Source organism: Mus pahari, chromosome 5 (assembly GCF_900095145.1).
Source record: "Mus pahari chromosome 5, PAHARI_EIJ_v1.1, whole genome shotgun sequence".
Taxonomy (NCBI): Eukaryota; Metazoa; Chordata; class Mammalia; order Rodentia; family Muridae; genus Mus; species Mus pahari.
The window spans coordinates 25,079,055-25,102,613 of record NC_034594.1 but is presented as its reverse complement, the minus strand read 5'-3'; the positions used below and the strand labels follow the sequence as shown (position 1 = coordinate 25,102,613).

The window sequence follows — 23,559 nt, the reverse complement described above, 5'->3', positions numbered from 1 at the left end:
TCCCAAGTGCTGGGATTAAAGGCATGCAGAGCCCCTAATTTCTTTTGAACATGCAGCTATAATAAAACGTCTATGCAGAGTATGAAATTAGTCTCCATAATGACTCTGAGGACAAGATGATTAACATTCCTATTAATTAAGATACATGTAATTAAGAAGCAATTTTGTAAAATTATATGTTTTTCTGAGGATCTCATTAGATAGTGGAAACCATGGAACAAATACAGAAAGAACTATGGAGTTTCCAACACTTCATTATGGGGGTGGAGAGGAGAAAGCATGAGGAAATAATATTATTAGATTTTCCTCTGGGAATTTATCATAATGAAGTCCATTTTTTAAATGATGGGCCTCAATTTTCTTCCTCTACTATTAATTTTTCTTTTCTAGATAAGTTTTAAATCAATGATTCATCCCATTCATAGGGATTCACACTAAATTGGACATGGTCATTCAGGTCAATGTTATTTTAAGCTTTATTTTTAGCAAGGCTCTGGAATTTTCACCGCGCCTCGTCTTTAGATATTAAAGACATTGGCCACTTTATCAGCTCTAGGGAGTACTGGCAAATGAAAGCAGAGCCTCACACCAAGCATGCTACTTACCTGACTACACTACTTGTCCTTTTAAGTTATTTCAAAAAGTAGAACAAGACTGGATTTTATTTTCCTATCCAGTCAGCATTAGGAAAATATCAATAGTCCTAAATATTTCTAGTCATTGAGCAACTTCTATATACTTGAATCAGAATAGTAAATGTCAGTCTTATTGTAAACGTACTCCAATAATACTATTAGTTAAAGTGATTTTTATGGCTTACAGATGGTCTTTGTCAGAATAAGGTAATTCAATGGTGTTTAGTAGCTCAAGAATCTGATCCACAATTTATGATATTTTCAAAAAAATGAAGGAAAATAACTCAGCTTTCAGATTTGATTATTAGAAAACCATGTTAGATTGGATTATTGAACTAGAAAAATTTATTTTTCACCTAATGTAACATAATGGTATACCAAAAACAAAAGAATACCTAATTTAAAAATGGTGTTTCAAAAAATTAAAATGAAATATAAGATTTTATTATAAATATTTCTACTATAAACATAAATGTATTAGGTTGAACAGATTTCCTAGAACTAATGATACATGTGTGTTTTAACAATAAATCCTTTTTTTATAGAGAATTAGTGGAACTTGCATAAGTCTAAAATTTTATTAACGTAGTAGACTTTAACCAGTAAAGAAATCTATAATCTATAATATAGTAGATAAAGCCTCTATCTAAACTAGAAAGAAACTGAAATGATGGAGTTTTGTTTTATTGTTTAGAGGTAGGGTTACACTGCATAGCCCTCTGTTTCCTGTGAGGTTTTCAAACATCTTATCCCAGGCTTAGCTTGTTTTGTCATTTCCTTTAGAGGTATACTTCACTATAGCAATTGTCACAGAAAGAATAAATGAGCCAGCATTCATCAGCTGCTCTCAGTGCACTGCTATGGCGGCTCTTTTCTTCCAGGCATCTTTCAGTTATACAGTAAGGACTGACTTTATTTAAGCAACTTAAATATCCATTATATTTGAGACTTTTAAAGCGAAGTCATATTTGCTATCTGCAGCAACTCTAATATGTAGCAGAGCACTGTACACACTAAAATTACTCCCAAAGAAATAAAAAGCGGAATTTGTAACTCTATGATTTTGATCGAAACTATCTGCATATATTTATTGCCTCGTTGTTTGTTATTTATTTATTTATTTATTTATTTATTTATTTATTGTGGAAATTAATTTACAGGGCTAAATATAAGCAAGTTTTTGGGGGAGGATAATTCATTATTAAATACTAAATTGTCTTTAAAAATTCTTAAACATTTATATAAACAGTCTTTAAAACAGTAGAAAAGGCTGGGTTGCTATTGTACAAAGATTATGTGATTTCAGTAGAAATATATTTTTAGGTAGTTTACAATGGAATAGAATGTTACAAAGATGAATGCAAAACAAAAACCCACCTAAAATGGAAGGTAGGAGGTATAGGTTTCCTTTTTTTAAATCATAAAAGGTAGTTCATAACTAATTCTTTAATGATATAATACATTAAAAATAGGTTCTTTATAGAGTTGCATGAAATATACCAATTTGATGCTGTGCTTTTCTTTCCTTTAACGCATTTTTGTATGCTAATGTCATTTTTAAAAGCAAATGATATTCTCTTGAATTGTTTTGGCATACTTGACTAGTATTTATTATAAATTTTAATTATGAAATACTTCAGAGAATTCCAACTAAGTTGATTTCCATGTTCAAGGCAATGAATGAAATAACATTAAGTTAACTACTTTGATACATACTGTAAAAGAATGTTGAATCTTAAAATAAAAAAAACATTTTAAGAATATCAGTTTTAATATTCTCGATCAAACAAGCAAAATTATTTGCAAATAACAAGTTGTGAAAGCATAGGAAAATGTAACAATGGTGCATTTGTGCAATGGGATAAAATTTAAAACTAATGTGATTACCACATGAAGTTCCTTCTTGTCTAAAGAATTCTGACTTGCACTGATAAGCAAATTTTTCCAGATGAGATGTTCTGTATTCTTTACAAAATTATGAATAGAACTGATGATATAATGATGTTATGATCTATTGATTTTATGATCTTATGATCATGGCTTCATGGTCACCATGGGAACTTGCTTTTAAAAACTTTAAAATTTAAATGATATAAAAAAATAGCTACTTTGGGTAAATTTGAACATTGTATTTTGTATCAGAAAATAAAATTACTGGGCATCTGTTATCTACCTGATGGAAGAAATAGATATGAAATAAAGAAGTATTTATTCTCAAAAAGACCATGTGGTAAAGACAGAAATAAAGTACTTAATCAAGATCCTAGTAATTTTCTATTTTTGAGACCAAGGAAAAAAATAGAATCTAAATGAGTTGAGTTCTATTTTCATTTTAATCCAACAGTGTTGCTGAGGTTGGATGTTTTTCTACTGACACCATTAATGGCTACAATATGTGCTCTATCTTAGGTTTTATAACTGAACTCAGACTTGGTTGTGAATAAAGTTAGCTTATACTTGTAAGCAAGACACACTGTTTTCCTTAAGATGTTGGATGATTAAGAAATTGAGACATGACTCAGAATTTCCTAATGTCCGTACTTGCTAAGAACTTCAAATTTTCACTCACAGCACACACACACGCACACATGTACACACACTCGGAAGGGGACACCACTATTTATGTTATATGAAATGTTCTGAATAACAAGCTTCAAACACCAATTTTCAAGGAATTGGGAAAATTTTTAAAAACTAAATAGAATTTATTCCTTAGATTAAAATACTTGTGTTCACTGAATTCATCGTATTCCAAAAAATCAAAAACAAAACAAAAACAAAAAAAAACAAAACAAAAAAAACTCAAAAAACTCATTTTGCTCACTGTTCCTCTTTGTATCATGCAGATGTTACTCAACAACTTTTAGATTAAAATTTAAAATAAAGTGAATGGTTTTGAGATTAATGCAAACAAATAAAAGTAGCCATGATGCTCTAATAAAAGAAATTTGCATGTAAGTATTTGCTAATGAACAGAAGATTTAGTTTGGATGGATCCTGAAGCCTGTTCTCATGACAGGATGAATCTATTAGTGCAGTTAAATGTTTGCAGACCTTATTCATTTCCAAATACTTCGTTAGTGCGGGAAACAGTACAATTCATGGCTAGTAAAAGAGAACAAACCTCCCTAAAACATCTGGCATACTTACACACTTTTCGCTGTCAAATACAAAACACAAATGTTTATTTGACTCAGAATCTTTGCATATGAAAGTGAATATCCTCTTGTCAGTTTTATCATCTGCGCAAAATGATATTCTGTGAAGCTGGCAGTTGTGTTGAACCTCCTATGAACATGAATGAAAATATTGTTTATGGTATTTTCTTTCACATTCTAAAATGTCAACTGTGTTAATAATATATCTTACAGTTCTGAAAGTGCAGTATACATTTGTCAAACCTCGATCTTATCATTGCACATGCCCCAAATTTAAACAAATACAAAAAGGATGTGGAACTCCTAAATCACTGCAATAGCGCACACACCAGCACATGTGGATGCAAAAGGATCACAACTTCACTGTGTTGCTGAGCTACAAAGAATCCTAAAACAACCAACCAACCAAACAAACAAACAAAAACATATTCTTTAAAAATTAACCATTTACCTAAGGGAATATTGAGCTGCAAAAGATTAAAAGTTGTTTCAAAATTGATAGAAAAAGACCAAATTCTGTCAAATTCTTTGCATTTTATGATTCTGGCAATAACATGCATTGTAGTCTAGAACAGAACCACCTATGCACAAGTTCCCCAACCCCCAGTAACAACCAGACATGTTTTTTCCATTTACTATCAGGTCTTTTTGTTTCATTCACCCCAAGCCCTTTCTATTTAGGAATCTAATCCTTGCAACTTCAGTAGCATAGGGTTGATAACACAACTGCCTGGAGATGATTGAATGAGGGCTTCTAATAGGTATAAAAATAAATAACTGGACACACTTTCAGTGTGTGTGCAAATAGTGCATGCACACACACACACACACACACACACACACACACGTGTATATCCGTGCATAAACCCATACAGTACTGAGCTATGAAACTTAGCATCATCATCACTATTGTCTACTTATTGACATAGTTTTTGAAACACATTGCAGCTGAAAAATTCTTGTTTTACTTAATTATGAATTGATGAAAAATATAATAAATAATCATTCTGTTTTCTATTCTAGCAATTTACATCATTTGTTTTAAGGTGCATTATAATACAGAATATCAGTCAGAAACTCTAGTCATCCACAATATTTAGTGGGTATTATAAAAGATTATAGATGGAAGTAATTATAGTTTCATCCAAGGCTGACAGGCGAATTTCTTTCCAATGTTAAACACCAGTGTATCAGCTATAAACCTTTTCTTGTACTTAATGCACTTGAATTAGAAACTCAAAAGACTATTATCAAACTTAGTAACAATGATGCCATGGAGTCTCATCCTTTTCACCTACATGCATGCATGTTTTGAATTAATCGATCAGTCTTATTTCTATGTTGTTCATCAGACTGCAAATGAGAACATAAATGTCATAGGTAATAAATGCTAAGCTCCTCTATAGCAATGCATTATCCCCTGAGATAACATTTAATGAGCTTCACTCTTAAATGAGAACAATACTGTAGGACTAATGTGTTTTGACATTCATGATCTATATACTTCTAGAGGAGAGATGAGTAGTATAGTACTAAAGAGAGTACTATATAGGCTTTTAAGACTAGTGAATGCTAATTGTAAAGAATAGTTGGTTTCACTGTAATATTTCATACACTCATGCAACCTATTTTAATTGTATCTAACCCATTGCCCATCTTAAATTCTACTACCTCACCTTTTCTCTCCTTGCTACTTTCATATTCTTGGTTTTGTCAATAGGTTACTGATGAGGGCATCTTCTCTTTCTTGCCATTAATGTTTAGATAAACAATGGCCAAGCATGTCTCATATTCTTTCCTCTATATTTCCTGATAATTTTCACATCAACACATTTTTGTTTCAATACAAATAGTCAATCGAATATAAGCCCTAAGCCATGCTGGAGTTTCTAACCAGAAAGGTAATGGTTGTCATCAGTTTGGAATTATCCCAATATTTGTTTGGGTTGGTGTGATATTTCATGTAATTGTTACCTTGACATAACCCCAGAATCACCCTAGGAAACCAGACTCTGTGTGTACCAGTAGGGATTATATCTATAACATTAGTTGATGTGGGAAGACTCATGGTAGTTGTGGGTAGGAGCATTCCTTGGGCAGGATATTCTAGAATGAATAAAGTAGAGTAGAAATTTGAACACTAACATGCTTTCATCATTGTCTTCTGCCTGAGGATATAATGTCACCATACGTTTCAAGACCCTTCCTGCTGCCTTGCTTTCCCCTCTATTATGGACTGTATTTGTGAGCCAAAGCTCTCCTTTACACTGCTTTTGTTGTAGCATTTTACCACAGCAACACAAAAATAAATTAAGGCTGTTAGCAAAGTCATATGGTTAATCTGCTCCAAACTCCCCATCGGCAAATGCATAAATTCCTAGCTGCCTGCCCAAATTCTCTGGATTCTTTAATGAAAGACACACAAACACACACACCAACATAAACACATACACACATACACACATGTATACATGCACATTCACATGCACATGCACAGTCTTATATTTAATATGCCTAAATCAGCTCAATGGCTGGGCCACTCCCAAACTTCCATGTTGGTAATGCCTCCCCTCCAATATTCCTGAATTATTACTTACTAAATCTATATTTCAACTTTGCTACCTCAGATGCAATGGGTGTGTGTGTGTATATATGCTGGGGCTGCTTTTCCCAGGCTCTTATACTCTCTTCTGCAGCTCTCAATCCTGCGGCTAAGGAGTATAACTTCCTTCTCTTGTGAAGTATAACTTCCTTCTCTTCTTTTTTGTTTGTTATACTTTGCTTTTGTTTTAGTTACTGGGCATTGAACTCAGAGCCTTTTGTACGTTAAGCTACTTTTTTTTGTTGTTTTGTTTTAATAGAGTTAGTCCACCTTGTGATAAAGTTCATAGATATTAGGACAAATTTTGTGAGATGCTATAAAGAGATTAGAGAACAACAGCAACATACAGTGAAGAAATACATGTATTTTAATAACCCATACCTTTGATTACAGCTGAAAAAAAGATCAATACATATTTCCCTCTGTGCCACCTGTTTATGAACCACACACTCTCCATTTGCAGAACAATCAAGAGCAATGAGAAAAACATAGGTGCTAACTCTTACAGTGATTGCATTTATTTCAATTTTACCCACCCAAAGGAAATAGAAACATACTTTGTATAAATAAATACCATTTTAGATTAACAATGTATTTTCAAACTTAACTCTTACATGTATAACTTTCTATAAATAAATGTAAGTGCCTCATGTTTATTTGACGTCTTTACATATGTTCCAATCTAAATTAAGTGATTTTTATTATCAGATTCATTTATCTCTCTTAGGGTAGTGGTTTCTAAATCCATGTGTTAGAGTTTAATATAGTAGATATTTCCTCCCTCCTCTCACCTCTTCTCTCTTCTCTCTCTCACACATACCACATGACTCAAAGGCATAACGTGACTCCAGACATCAACCTTGTGACAGTGTCCCAGGGATACTGATATTTAACAGAGCCTGGAAAGCCCTACTTTGAATGTCTTTTATTTTTTCAATGGAATAAAAAGATGACACTCTCTACATGTACGCTCATTCAAGTCCTCCTCTATGTACATATGTTTAAATCTTCGTATATGTACATACAGTCAAGTTTTCCTATATGTGCATACAGTCAAGTCTTCCTGTATGTAATATAGCCAAGATTCAAATGTTCATACATAGCACAGATGTGAATGCTAGTTGTTCGGGTGTCAGAATCAATAAAATTAGATTACAAGATAACAGAGACTTTAAAATCCCAAGGTTTTTTTTTTTTAGATTGGAGAGGAGTATGCATGAATATGCTTTTATCCCAGGAGCTTTATAAAATTTACTTTTAAAGAGAGCACACAATAAGTCCTTTGTAAGAAAGGCTGTTCAACATATGAGCTAAAAGTCTGTCTGGGACAAGGATGAACACTGATATCAATGATCTGAACAAGGCTGTCTAGAAGAATCAAAAGTTAATTCACCAGTTTTGTTCCATCAATCTCTAGTGTACTGACACTTTACTAATGGAGTTTACTTGTGAAAAGCATCAAGTTTTGATGGTAACAGCTTAGGAAAGAGAATGCCAGACTGACAGGTTGGCAAGGAAGGCATCCTCAGTGGCAGAAAACAGGGTGATCCAATAACGAGAATAATAACAGGTAAACATGTCCCAGATTCTTGTCCATCCTGCCTTTACTCTATTTTGTTCTATAATAAAGCTGATTTTAAAGTCTACTTTGATTTTTTTATTGGACAATAATCGACTATTACTATGCTTCCTTTCTCCCCTCTTTCCTTTTACTTTGTTGTTGTTGTTGTTGTAATTCTATTCTCATATTTACAAGTTAAATGAAAAATGTCTCTGCATTCCTGGGTGAAAAATCAAAAACCAGTGAATCAGCTCAGCCCAACTGGCAGACACTGCTTACTGCCTTAATAAGGGAGGGCTCAGCATGTGGCTAAAGAACAAGAAAGAGGAATACAAGATATGATAGCTAAACTACTTGTTAGATTCTTTTTGACAACTTTTCAACATTATTCATTTATAGATGTGTTCTCCTGTGAAAGGCAGATTGAAATCATGCAGCATACAACAGGTGAAATAAAAAGTTTTGCTGTACAATGAGTAGTTTCTTATCTACTGCTGGTGACACTGATTCACGTGCACTCTTCCTCAGTCTTACACATGGACAGATCCAGCACACACATTAGTAGTGGCTGACAAAATGTGTCTTAGGTTTCTATATTTTATACATTTCTAAGGATAAAACATTATTCAACTGAGGAGACTAAAGAAATTATCTGTACATACACTATTTAATCATATTTGTATTTCCTAAATATTTAAGTGTACAATAATGACGTATTTAGATCATCCTAAGAATTCACTGATAGGAGCTAAGAAGATTGCAAGATACTGGTTAGACTTATATTATAGTGGTGCTCTGAGCTTATTGCTTTCTTGTCCTTTTTGTGCCTGTCATTTGCCTGATGGATTTTGCCAAGGCACCTGTTTAGGAAATGAGCCTCACTTTCATTACCTTCTAGACAAGCAAAGTACACATATTTCATGGTGCCCTGGAATCCTGCTTCCTCTCTCCAATTACTTCTCCTCTTTGATTTTAGCTCCTTGGCAGCAGTTGTACTGCAACAGCTATAACTGAACTCTTCAGGTCTTTATTTGTTGTTCAGTTGAGGGGGTGAAAAAGGAAAACACTACAAAGTGTAATACAAAGTCTTAAAGTCATGCCCTGAATTTCAGAAGGACATCATTGTTCCATAACATTGAATCGAGGAAGAGGAACCAGATGTTCATTCATGCTAAGATCCCTCAAGTATTTACAAATATATTCAAAGATTAGGATTATGGGGCTGGAGAGATGGATCGTTAAGTACATAAGTCACTTAGTGCCCTTCTTGAAGACCCAAGTCTGATTTTCAGCCATGGCATGGCAGCTCACAAACATCTGAAACTCTAGTTTTGGGATCCAAGGACTTCTTCTGGCCTCTATCAGCACCATATATGCAGGTGGTGCCACAGACACATGTGCAGGCCAAACACCCATTCACATAAAATAAAATAAATTTTAAGAAATAAATTTAGGCAGTGTGGAGCCTTAGACTTTATTTTTGCAATTTTGTCAAGTAATTGCAATGTAAATATTCCAAGTACTACCCCTACTTCTGTCTACAGTGCTAACTCCAGTATGGGAAACTATGATTGTATTGGAAATGTTTAATGAAACAAGGAGCCCATGAAGCTGAGGCTGTCTGCTTATTGTATTTCTTACCCAACAAACTGCACGCTAGATTATATACACAGACTACCAACATGTATAACGAACAGTGCAACTTTAGCCAACTCCATATGGCTATGTTCCGTGGGTACCAGCTCATTACAGCATACCCAAATAAAGCATACATCTAGCCATAGCCAATTAGAGACTCTCCTTACCATATTTACATTTGGCCTTCAAGTCTCATTGTTCACAATGGTGAGTTATTTATTGTGAGCGCTATCTGACTAACGACTTAATTGGTTACAAAATATACAATATGATTCTGACCTTTCTACTTTCTAGGGAAATGTTAGGAGGGACAATAATTGAATGGAGAAAGTGATAGAGATATGGAGGAAACAAAGGGGTTCTGAGAGATAATCAACTAAAAGCACAGTGTATAAATATGCCACAAGGAAGCCTGGCAATTGGTAAAAATAAGTTAAAATTGAAATGTAGAAATAATGAGTTTACGTGGAAGAACTCGGCAAATGTAGATAAAGCTGCTCCTAGAAGGCAGATTATTAAATGAAAAATTACTGTATCAGAGATAGGGTACCTCTCTGTGAGTTGCTGGTCAAGGATTCCCTTGAGAACCCCCAAATAATCAGTCAATTACCACTGTTGTTTGTTGTCCAGCAGAACTAGATGGTAAGGCCCTATGGCTGAAGATGCTTCACTCTCAGGATATGAAAAAAATAAATCTGGACATTGGATGGGAGCTTCAATCCTACTGACTTGTACCCATATTGCCAACAGGTGCTGTGTAGGCTGCTAAGGTAGAATTGCCATGCAGTCTTTCTTAGTGCAACCTTTGCATGCTGTAGTATCAACTGGACAGGAAGGTACAATTGTACCGTCTATATTATAGAGAAAAATCAAACATTTTCTGATTGGACTTGAAGTCTGTACAACAGGGGATAATTTCTTTCTAGTGTTGTAAACCTGGTCAAAGCCTATAGCCATGGAAGTCACAAGTCCTAATGAGGAAATTTCTGCTGTTGTTTGCTAAATGGACACATGTGTCATTAAATTACCTCCTAAATAGCTATGTTTTTGCCCATAAATTACTGCTGTCAGTTTGAGCCATAAAAACTTTTTTGCGCAGTGTGAATACTTATATATGACCTGCACAAGATTGGTCCTAACCCAAATCTTGGGAGCAGTGGAAAGTCTATGGTGAAGGGAGAAATCATATCTTCAGGTGGACAACAAGTGATAAAGTGAATATCCCTTCATCCAGTTTCTGTAAGCAATAACAATAACAAGTTTCGGGAAAAAAGAAAGATGGAAATAGAAGGAGGTCTGATTAGGCAAAGGAAGGGGCCATTGAGAGAAAGAAGGAACCAAGAAAAAGAACTGAGTAACTATAACCAAAATACACTGTACACACGTATGACAATGTTATAATGAAACCCATTATTGTGTATAATTAATAATGTATTAATATGTAATTATATATAAATATAGACTATCATATATTTATATGTGATACATATTTGTAGCCTCCCACAGCCTTGAGTAGACTGGCTGCCATTGAGTAGACCTTGCTGCCACTGAGAATGAGACCACCTGGGGTGGAACCTTCTGACCTAGAGGGCTCTATTGTTCTGTCACCAGCCACTGCTCTTCTCCAAGACAGTGCTACCCATTGAGAGGCCCTTGAGATATTCTGGACACAGCAAGCAATCCCGTAATTTACATCTACTTGCCAGAACAGTTCTTTCACATAGGTGCCTACAGGCTGGGGACAGTCATCAAGAATAGATCTGCAGGGGATGGACCTCCCTTCTTTATAAGCACAGACTCTTAGTAAACTTGCGGCTTTGATCAGAATATTGTCTTGGCTCATCTCTTCTTGCCATCTAATCTCTTTCAGCCCCAGCCTGCCTTTCAGGAGTACCCGGTTCGGTTCGTGTGGCTGCAGGAGGTCACAAGTATTATTTATGTATGTATCAATTATTTTATATATCATATATAAACATAATAATATAAATATATATTACCATATAATTAATATATAAAACAATTTGTTTTAAGATTTGCTTTTAATTGGAGATAAAGCAATTATATAGCTTCTTCAGTTGAAATAAAGGCATTGTATGATCCTAAGTTAAATCTCATGCCCTTCTTAAAAACAAAACAAAGAAAGAAAACCCAAACAGACAAAGAATATGATGTGCAGAGTACATGGTAAGATATAGCAGCCAACCATCAGAGACAAGGGAGAGGCCACAGAAAAAAAGTGAGCTTGTGGATATGTGGATATTGATGCTGGGATTCGAGGCCAATTTTGAAGGAAATGAATTGCTACTTTTTATGTGACCCAGCCTTTGGCATTTTGTTATATCAGTCATAGAAAACATATATGCATCAGTTGTACCGACAAGGCAGGACATTTTAATACATTGAACAGCTTTTGTCTTCTTTCAATCCCAGCCAATTACAACATATACATCTTTCAGATAAGGTGAATAGAAATATCGAGGTTGGTAGAAGGAGGGAGCTGGATGGAAGAAGGAATGGGGAGGGGAACGGGGCAGGGACCATATATAGGGAGAGCAGGGGAGAGAGAATGGTGATCGACTGGGGGGAGGGCGATGTCTAAGACAAACCAGAGATCTTGGATGGGGAGAGGCCCAAGAGGGTCTATGGAGGTCACTCTAGCTGAGATTCCTAGCAGTGGAATATGGATCCTGAAGTGGTCACTTCCTGTAGCCGGTCAGGAACCCCAGTGTGAGGATAAGGGCAACAACCCACCCACAAAGCCTTAAACACAAAATGCGCCTGCCTACAAGATGTGCCAGGTTAAAGACAGAACAGGGGCTGAGGGAATGGCCAACCAATGACTGCCCCAATCTGGGACGCATTCCATGGGCAAGAACCAATCCCTGACACTCTTATTGATTATGCTTGTAGGCAGGAGCCTAGCATAACTGTCCTCGGAGAGGCTCCACCTAGCAGTCAAAGGAAGGATGCTGAGACTCACAGCCAAACATTTAGATGGAGCTTTGGGAGTCTTACAGAAGAGTTGGGAGGAAGATTGAGGGCCCTGAAGAGGCTAGGGACTCTACAGGAAGACCAACAGAGTTAACCAATCTAGACTCTTGGGGGCTCCAAAAGACTGAATCACCAATCAAACAGTGAGCACAGGCTGGACCTAGGCCCCTGCACACTTGTATCAGGGAGCTTGGTCCCCCATACTTGGTCCCTCATGCAGGGTCCCCAACAACTGGAGCAAGGATTGTCCCTGAGCCTGCTGCTGAGCTGCCTGTGGATCCACACTGCTAAATGGACAGTGTTGTTTGCCCTCAGTGGGATAGTATGTGCCTAGTCCCAGAAGGTAGCGGCAGGGAGGGGTATAACACCCAGAGAGGGGCTTCCCCTACTCAAAAGTAAGGTGGAATAGGGGAAGGACTTGTGTGAGGAGGTACTGGGAGGAGAGGAAGGGTTGATATTGGGTTGTAAAGTGAATAAATAAATAAATTTAATAATAACAAAAGAAATCTCTAAATATAGGTGCTATTGCTACTGAATATATTTTATATGTTATTAGGTGTGGGACACAGGCTGCAGAATAGACAACTTCAAGATTCCAAAGGCTGTTCCCTTTCCCGAAATTCCTGAACATATTTAAATAAATCACCAAGAACCAACCATTTTAAGTTAGTAATAAAATTTAGTGTCAGCAAGAACAGATGTGATTGTAACTGGTTCAAGAGTAAGACAACATGACTCTCAAAAACAAGCCTTACCTTTGTTTTGGGTTCAAGAATTTTTACTCCATAAATTGATATTTGCAATTCAACTTTAGGAATCTTCTGGCCTTCAGATTTTTTGATGTGTCTTGCAAACTACAAAAGACAAAGTTCACAAAGTTATAGTTCCATTTCTGTGGTAAACTAACATAAATGTATATTTGGAGTTCGTGTCCATAACAAACATTCATTAATTCAGGTACTGCCCATTACACAGTATTTCATAAAATAGTTTTGCTCAGTAACCCTCTCCATTTGAAATCATAGTTTAGATTCATTTTTAGAAACTTGTTTTTCATTTTTCCTTGGGCTTTTGTTCATAAGTTTGTCTTCGTCCCTCCCTCCCTCCCCTCCCTCCTTTCCTTCCTTCCTTCCTTCCTTCCTTTCTTTTTTGTGGGTGCTTGTATTTTTTTTCTCTTTTTAAAATTGGATATTTTCTTTATTTACATTTCAAATGTTATCCCCTTTCCCATTTTCCCCACCCCTCCCCAAAACTGCCTATCTCATCACCCCTCTCCCTGCTTCTATGAGGGTGTTCTCTCACCGACCCACCCACCCACCCACTCACACCTTCCCACCCTGGCATTCCCTACAATGGGGTATCAAGCCTTCACAGGACCAAGGGCCTCTCCATCCATTGATGCCCAACAAGGCCATTCTCTGCTACATATGAGTCTAGAGCCATGGATCCTTTCATGTGTACTGTTTGGGTTGTGGTTTAGTCCCTGGAAGTTCTGGGGGAGGGGGGATATGGTTGGTTGATATTATTTTTCCTCCTATGGGGTGGCAAATCCCTTCAGTTCCTTCAGTCCTTTCTCTAACTCTTCCATTGGGGAAACCCATGCTGAGTCCAATGGTTGATTGTGAGCATCTCTGTATTTGTCAGGCTTTGGCAGAGTCTCTCAGGAGACAGTTATATCAGGCTCCTGTCAGCAAGCACTTCTTGGCATTCACAATAATGTCTGGGTTTGGTGACTGTATATGGGTGTGATTCCCCAGGTGGAGCAGTCTCTAGATGGCCTTTCATTTAGTCTCTGCTTCATACTTTGTTTCTGTATTTGTTCCCATGAGTATTTTATTCCCCCCTGAGAAGGACCAAAGCATCTACACTTTGATCTTCCTTCTTGAGCTTCATGTGGTCTATGAATTGTATTTTGGATATTCCAAGCTTTTAGGCTAATATCGACTTCTCAGTGAGTGCATACCATGTGTGTTCTTTTGTGACTGGGTTACCTCACTCAGGATGATATTTTCTAGTTCCATCCATTTGCCTAAGAATTTCATGAAGTCATTGCTTTTAATAGCTCCATTATGTAAATGTACCACATTTTCTGTATCCATTCCTCTGTTGAAGGACATCTTGGCTTTTATTTTTAAGACAAGTTCTTCTACATTCCATGCTAACCTAGAAATCAGTATATAGCTCCAGGCTAGACACAAATTTATGACAATCCACTGCCTTAGCCCCCCAAGTGCTATGATTGCAGTTATGAGGCAAAATGCCTAGCTGAAATTCAATCCTTTAAAAAAAAAAGAAAATACATAACTTGATTTTTTTTTCATGTATTTTTTGACATGAAATTTAAAAGGCTAAATGCATACCAGCAAGTAAGGAAACCAATAGGTAGATATTAATTCATTCCGAGATATTTTTTTTAATATGTTCTCAGAATTTGTTGATTACTTACTGTAGAGTGTACAATGTTGCCACAACTCAATACCTACCTAGTTACGTACTGTTGTATCAGGCAGACCAACAAAAATGACATAAGCAAACATATATCTAAATCAAAGCTAAGAGCCTGGGCCATTTTCACAGGAGTGATTCCAGTAGAAGAAAGATGTGGTCTAGAATTACAGATAAAGGATCCTCCAGGAGAGGACATAAGGTTTCTTCTACTTTCATAGCTCTATTGTCCTGTTTTCCCACTAGTTTAGAGCACATATGTACGCACATTTGTGTTAGGATCTGTATACACTTTAAAAGGAAATTAGCCAGGTTCTGCTCTTAGCCAGAGAAAGTCCCTGCCTATGTCTCCCTAACATCACCAGAATTAGGGGGAAAAATTAAGGCTATGCTTCTAAACTTTTAACATTAAAGTACATACAAATATTTGCCTATGCACATACATACAACATATATATGCTCTTAGAATAAGTTTGTCTGGGGCAATATTTTGTAATCTTTTTTTGGTTTAATTGTTGCTTAACTGGGCCCACAGTTTCACCCCGGTCCATTCTGCATGGAACCCCTCTCTGACTCCCGGTTTTCTTTTTAAGCTCCTTCCCTCCTGAATCCACAGGTCACTGGGTCCAGTTTCTCTCCGGCAACCCCTCTACACCGCCTGTTTTCTTTCCTTGCTCCTTTCCTCCATATGTCTTTTTAAGAGAAGAAAAAGAAGGAAACTTATAAAGTAGTAGGATTTCTTGCCCCTTTCTCAAGGCTTCTTTAATTCATTTTCAGCATACGCAAAGTCCTCTGAACTTGATTCAAATGGATCAGATGTGAGGTCGGGCGGGACTCCAAGGCTCTTGTGTGTCCTCTTTTTTTTTTCTTTTTTTTCTTTTTTTTTTTTGCATTGTGTAAGTCCCTCTAATTTAGGGCAGATGTGAGCATGCATGGTATGGCTGGTCCTGAGGCAGAGTGTTCAAAGTCTTATTTCATGCCTTTACAGTACCACAGAGAATAATGTAATTAATGTCTACAGGAGTGCCTTGAAGTGTCTGCCTTTGAGTTCTAGGTGATGCCATTTGTTTTATTCCCGTTTGGGTGGCATCAGTTTTCAGGCCACCCTATGAACATAAGCTGTTTAGCTATATTTTTTTTTCTTTTGTCTCTAGAAGGCTTAGAGTGAGCACATGACATCCAATGTGTGCCAAATACTTTTATGTCTTTAAGAAATGTGTTTTGTTTACATGCGAAATAATTTCATATTTACATATTTCAGCTCTCCCTCACAGAAAGTGTACTAATGTTCTTTTGAAATCATGCTATCCTTCTGCCTTAGCATAATTAAGCTACTTTGAGGTTTATTTTTCGAAGGCTTCACAAAACCATCAGTTGCTCGCCATCGACAGAAGGTCACCTGAGAAAAGCCAGCCTGCTCTGGTGGCTTCGCCATAGTCTGTTTTCTACAAAAACAAAACAGTGGCTTCCAAGGCCTTTTTACCATCTGGAAACAGCAATTCCTGTGACCTCTGACAAGAATTGTGTAACCCTGGATTTTATAAAAACACAGCCAATATTTGCTACAAAACAGCCAGTTTAAACTTAACTGTTTAGAAAGAAAAAAAGAATTGAAGAAATGAAGAAAGGAAAGAAGGCTGATGTTACACAGAGTGGGTGCAGGAGAGGGGAGGTGGGAGGAGGAAGGAGGGAGGAAGGGAGGAAGGGAGGAAGGCTGGAGAAAGGGGCGTTTCAAGAGAGGGAGGATGAGCAGATGAGAGAAAGAATTAAACAGTGCTAAAACAATCTTGAGTTCTCACCCAACCCAAACTCCATTTTGCACCCGTATGCACCAACAGTTAGGAAACTGGATTACAATAAGCAGCCCGGAAGCTATAGCTGCACCCATGCACTCAGGACCTCTTCCTTTTATATCACATTTGCTATATTAAAAAATGTTTCCCATTTGTTTTTCATATATATCAGGGTTACCCTCAGTTTTGTGACATGTTTGCCAAAAATATGTTTCAAAAATCTTGTATATACTGTTAAAACTCACTCAGTTTATACCTTCAATAGTTTGATAATATCTCTGTGCTTTTCTTCTAAAGAACAAGCTCATTGCTCAAAAACCTTACCTTCATGCTCCCATATTAACTCTCCTTGATTTTCATACTTGGGGACTTCTTTGTTTCTCTGTCTCTTTCTCTCTCTCATTTTTTCAAGACACGGGTTTTTGTTTGTTTGTTTGTTTTTGTTTTTAACTCTGGCTATCCTAAAACTCACTCTGCAGACTAGGTCGCCATGAACTCAGAGATCTGCCTGCTTCAGCTTCCTGAGCTCAGTAAAGGCATAAGACACCATTGCCTGGCAATTTGGAGACTTCTTAACTGTGTTCAGAAATATTTCTAATTCAGGAGTGCTAGGAGACAGTCTACAAAGTGATGCTTACTTCTCCTTAGCTATATTCTTTTTCTTATTTATTTTAATGTAAATACTTGGACACTCTTATTTGGAAATTTCATCCAATTTTTATTCCAAATTCTTTCCTTGATAGACCTATGAAGACACAATAATCTATTATTGATACTTCAATGTAATAGTTCAATTCAATGAACTATTCAATTCAATGAAAACGTCTTAAAGATGTAAAACATAAACAATCTATACATTAACATTATATAGTATCAAAAACCAGCCGTTGTACCCATAAAATCACAAGAGAATAAAGTCTCATGATTAAGTCTTTTAATTAATCTTCATGAAATTATGAAGTCAGTTAAACATAGGCCACTGCTACATAGAGCTTGTAATGAAAATTTAAGGACCATTGAATTTTGATGCTATCATTCCACAATTTCCAAATATCTCATAAAGGATAGTTTAAAAAGTGAAATCTAACCCATTATTAATGGAATACATGTTAGTGGGGAAAAATAATTTATTACTTTGGTTCTATTATTTGGCAGTGCTATGCATTTTGTGTTTATATGTATGTTTTTTAATTGAAAATAGATTCTTTTCCTCATACAATATACCCTGATTATAGTTTCTGCTCCTTCTACTCACTCTAATTCCTCCCCACCCCATTCCACTCCCTTTTTGTCTCTCACTAGAGAAAAACAGGCTTAGAATAGATAACAACCAAACATGACAAAATAAATGATAGCAAGATGAAGCAAAAAATTATATTGAAATTGGACATAGCCACCTCAATAGGAGGAAAAGTCACAAGAGCAGGCACAAGAGTCAGAGACCCACTCGTAGTCAAAGTCAGGGGTCCAATGCCAAGGTAAAATCTATAATATATATGAGGAGGACCTGGCATATACCCATGTAGGCCCTCTCCTTGCTGCTTCAGTCTCTGTGAGCTCATATGCACCTTAGTTAATTCAGAAGGCCTTCTCCTAACGCCTCTGGGTATTAAAGGATTTCTGCATCCTTTTCTAAGGGATACCCTGAGCTCTGAGGGAAGAAATTTGATGAAGACCTTCAAATTTAGACTCTCTTTCTGCATCTGTTGGGGGGCTCAGCATCTCTTCCCCTCTGCTGCTGGAGGAAACATATCTGGTGATGACTGTATAAGGCATGGATCTATGTACCACTAGGAATCAAAATATGAAAAAACAAACTGCAATGAGAAAAAAAAAAAAGAATTGTGTTGGAATTTTGATAGGGATTGCATTGAATTTGTAGATTGCTTTGGTAAGATGGCCAGTTTTACTATATTAATCCCACTGGTCCATGCGCATAGATCTTTCTATCTTCTGATACCTTCTTTAAATTCCTCAAAGACTTTAAGTTTTTATAGTACAGGTCTTTCATTTTCATGGCTAGAGTTACCCCAAGATATTTTATATTATTTGAGGCTATTGTGAAAGTTATTTTTTCCTGATTTGTTCCTCTGTCTGTTTGGCATTTGTATATAGGAGAACTATTGCTTCTTCTTCTTCTTCTTCTTCTTCTTCTTCTTCTTCTTCTTCTTCTTCTTCTTCTTCTTCTTCTTCTTCTTCTTCTTTTTAATTAATCTTGTATCCATCTACTTTGCTGGATACTTTGCTGGTGTTTGTCAACTGTAAGAGTTCTCTGGTGGGATTTTAGGATCACTTATGTATCCTATCATATAATCTGCAAATTATTTAGCACTACTTTGTGTTTCTCCTACTTAGTTGCCATATAACTTCTAATAAGCATGGTGTTTGTATATAACTAAGTTCTAGATAATTGGTCAGTTGAAGAAAAAGAAAAGCATAAATACGGTGCACAGAGTGAAATACAGTGCTGAAGACCCCGGCTGACTAATATGTCTTGACAGTGTCTTCTAGAGGCTATATTTCACATTGAAGCAGCTTTGGGTGTACAGAATGAGCTACATCCACTAGGGCCTTTCAAACTGGGTCCATAAGACATTGATTCCAATGTCCAGTGTGTATTTATACAGAGGCACCACAAACTGTGAACATAAATTGAGTCCTGGTATTTACCGTGAGTGTACTGAACCAGACCCCTTCTGAAAATGAACTTTATTATGATAGCAGTGCTAAGTTCTAGAGGGTTACACTTTTAGATACTTACTATTTTCTTAAATATCAGATTAAGCATAAGTAAGAAACATAAAAAATGAATGATGTCTTAGAAAACGAATATGGAAACATTTCAATTATGATACAAAACATTAAAGTTTACAAACTTTGAATTCTCTGCAGTCACAAACTTGTCAACATTCAAATCTTTAGAAACATTTTGTTAAAACTCAAGCAAATGCCATGAGGTACAAAGTCAGGAAAATAGCATTATTGAAAATTCATTAAGATTTTCATCATTATTTTCAGCATTATGTTTATATTTCTAATTATCAAAAGTCAAAAAAGCCAATACATTTAAAATGCAAATTTTGAAAGACTTTAAAAGGGGAGTAAATATGAATAACATGTTTAATTACATGAGAAAAATCTGAGTATAGCAGTACAATACATGTACTAACGAGTCAGAAAATATGGGTTTGAGAAAAAGAAGCAGAAAATCAAAATGAGGTAATGAACAATTGGTACTTTCTATTTCTAGTGGAGCCACAGCGCCACCATCTGGTTTCATCTATATGACAGCAAAATTAAAATAAGTGTAAATATTGATAAAGCTTGTATCATAGCTTCTGACCTCAGACACAACATAAAAGAAATATTACAACAAATTTTCATAAAACCATTGTCTTCTTCATGTTCATTAGTAAAAGATTGTTACCTCCTATATACATGTACTTTCTCAGGAAAGTATATGTATATAGGAGGATATTTATTTGTTAAATGTATATTAATTGTGAAAGATATACATTTAATAAAGCCTACTGCCCACTAAGTGTACATTAAAACTCTTACTGCTTTCTATTATGTTCCACAATAAGAGTTCATTTCTCAGTATGAAATTATACAGAAATATCATATAATACATATAAGCCATAGTTTTAAAAGCAATTGAAGTTGGTTTCAGGTATGAGATGTTGAATGAAGAATTCCCAAAATATAAAGGAATACTGTCAATATATTAAGATACTTTCTAATTTGGATAAACATTAGGTAAAACACATAATATTCCTCTGGAATAGTGTATGACCTGGAAATCAAAATTAGAACAAGGTTGTGCCTCATGCAGTAACTTATGAGAGGAGCCACGGAGAAGAAAAGCTAATTTTGTAAATATAAGTCTGTAGTCCTCTGACATCATGAGGATGGCCATTATCTTGAGGGAAATACCCTACCTGTAAAAGCTCAGTGAGGCTGACTGTTGAGAAGTGAGCTATTACATAAGCATGCTGTGGCAAACTTGCCTAACATAAGTTTTTGGGGTTGCATACATTTTACTCCAGAAATTACTCATGAATATTTGGAGTGTTTATTCAATATTTTCTTCCGCTTTCTCGTCACACAAGCTCCCTTAAAGCTGCTCATTGGCATGGCCCATTAGGGTATCCTTAATATATAGTAGCACTAAAAGAAAAAAAAAATCTGCTTTGGAATGAACATTAACTGTGTTTTCACCTGGTAGATGTGATATCTTTATTGTTAGAGATTTATATAATGTTCCTACTAGATTAAAGAATGGAGTACATATTGTTCAGGACATATAAAGGGAGACCACTGACTATAAACATTGATTGAGTTCTGCCTTAAAAGTCTTTAGTTACTGTAAGAAATTATACTATAGAAAAATATAGTAAGTACAGCAAAATAATTGCATGAATATGTTTATAATTCAAAATGTCTCCCTGAACAGGTGGTATTTATTTAATTGTAATTTAAAGGGAATTTAAGTTCTCTTTTAATTTAAGGAGTAGTTTAAACAGTTATGTATGTTTTAGCTTCTGCCAATCTGTTGAGGGCACAAGATCATTACGCTAGCCATTTATCTGAAGGGCTCTTACCTTCAGCTTCCTGACAGCATCTCTCACAACTTCTGTTCCCTTTGGCTGTTCCACTTCAGTACTGCCAAGAAACTGAACATGAGCATCCATGAGACACAGACTTTAATAAACCCATCATTGAACCATCTGGAGCTGATGGTGTGTATGAGAAAGTTAGGCAAAAATTCAAACCCAAATCTTAATTAAGGACAACAATTGTTGCTCAGTTTCTATATAACACATGAAAATGCATTGACTATTATTTGCAATTCCTATTTTTCAAAAGTTTTTTTTAACATGTCATACCTATGTTTTTTCTTTAATTTGAAGATTCTTACTGGAATGAAAACTGAAATTATTTCATTGAGATAAATTATTTCAAAGAGACAAACAGTCTCAGCGTTAAAAGTTAGTAAATGCTAACCCTGTATCACTATCTTGCTAATCATACTGGCTTCATGTTATCATTACTCCTTTTCTCAAGGCTAAAATAAAATCAGACTGATGTGCACTAATGAAAGTTTAAAATCATAGAATATACGAATACATGCTTTGATTAGGTCCAAGTAATATTTCTCGGTTTGCAGCACAGCCAGAATATTTATACATATCAGAGCTTCAGAGCTGATTAAAGGGTGCCGATTTAACCTTTAAACCAAGAAAGTACCATGTTAGATCATGTATCGGATAAAGGGTTCAAAAAGAAAAGATTTAACAACAACCAGGGTTGGGTTTTTTTGTTGTTGTTTTTGTTTGTTTGTTGGTTTTTTGTTTTTTTTAGATCAGAATTAATCCTTATAGCAGACTCAACTTCTCTGAATATTTCAAAGCCATTGACAGATGCATCACTAATGTCCTATTAGCAAGAAGAGTGGGAAAAGAAGAATTTTTATATGCAAACAAAACTTTAGCTGGGAGGTCATACCATGTCAATTCTAGACAGTATCAGTAACTGATAATAATTTTATAGAGTAATAGTTATACTTTGACAGAAATAACAGGAGTCATAAATATTATACACAAATATGCCCATATAGGAAAAATGTGGACAAACTCCAGAACATTCATAATAAATCCATGCACATCAATACTCCAAGACCATTTTAACACCACTTTTGATAGGCTTTAACTTTAAGTAAGCTAATGGAATTGAATGAAAGCACATCTTAATGTGGACCTCGCTACTTACTTCAAATTTTACCTTACATAATTAAGAAATACACTTAGAGCCTATCATCATTCCTTATACCTGCACTCCCTATGCTAGAACCATTGAGACAGGGAATCATAGGCCAACCTGGGCTACATAGTGAGTTAAAGTCCAGCACATGCTACAAAGTAGAGCAAGTATGTACATACACATGCATACATACACACTCACATACAATACATAAACACACACATTTATATACATATATATGTATGTATATATACACAAAATACACGCATACACATACATGTATATATTCACACACATATGTATCCACATGTACATATACACAGAGGCACATACATGTTTAAATACATACAAATACATACACAAAAACTTGATTTTATAACCAAAAAGGGTTTACTTCTTACATTTCCTCTTCAAATTTCAAAAGCTGTAACCCCTAAATTAAATACATGCTACTTATGTGCACCCCATGTTCTTTATAAAGTATTGATGAAACTCAAACAAAATGTAAGGTACTAGAATGAGCTATAGACTTAGACTGGGGATATATTAGAAAATTCATCAGCCTAGGTCTTTATCTGACTTTCCTGTAAAAGAATATTAACATTGTTCTTCACTCATTGCAAAATCATCTTAAGAGCAACTGAAATAACAGATGGAAATAGCAATGTGCTTTACAAATATGATAAATGTCATTCCTTGTTTATTTGTATGTCAACAGACCCATTCTCTTCTCTAGCTTCTCAAGGAAAATTTGGAAGATGTTGTAAGATGATAAGGAATGGTGAATTAGAGACCAGGAACCTATGGAAAGGTCACCATGAAATCAGTTATATTTATATTAAAGAATGTCTTTTAAAATGATGAGGACTCCAATAACTATGAGTACAAACTTGAAGCTTAGAAGAAACTGTCCTAGTTTTGTGTGTGTGTGTGTGTGTGTGTGTGTGTATACGTATGTTTGTGTGTGTGTGTG

General features: G+C 35.6%; 1 protein-coding gene across 2 annotated transcripts in view; it reads right to left on the bottom strand.

The window, feature by feature from the left end:
* Positions 1–23,559, bottom strand: part of Gulp1 (GULP PTB domain containing engulfment adaptor 1) — a 223,998-nt gene that overhangs the window by 25,124 nt on the left and 175,315 nt on the right. Inside the window, exons 4-6 of one of the 2 annotated variants that reach the window (XM_021198764.2) lie at positions 21,428–21,499; positions 13,341–13,439; positions 3,786–3,923 (exon numbers count right to left, since the gene is read on the bottom strand). In XM_021198764.2, the coding sequence (XP_021054423.1) occupies positions 3,786–3,923; positions 13,341–13,439; positions 21,428–21,499 (309 nt within the window). The remainder of the gene's footprint in view (positions 1–3,785; positions 3,924–13,340; positions 13,440–21,427; positions 21,500–23,559) is intronic. The other variant, XM_029539389.1, reaches the window with a different exon arrangement.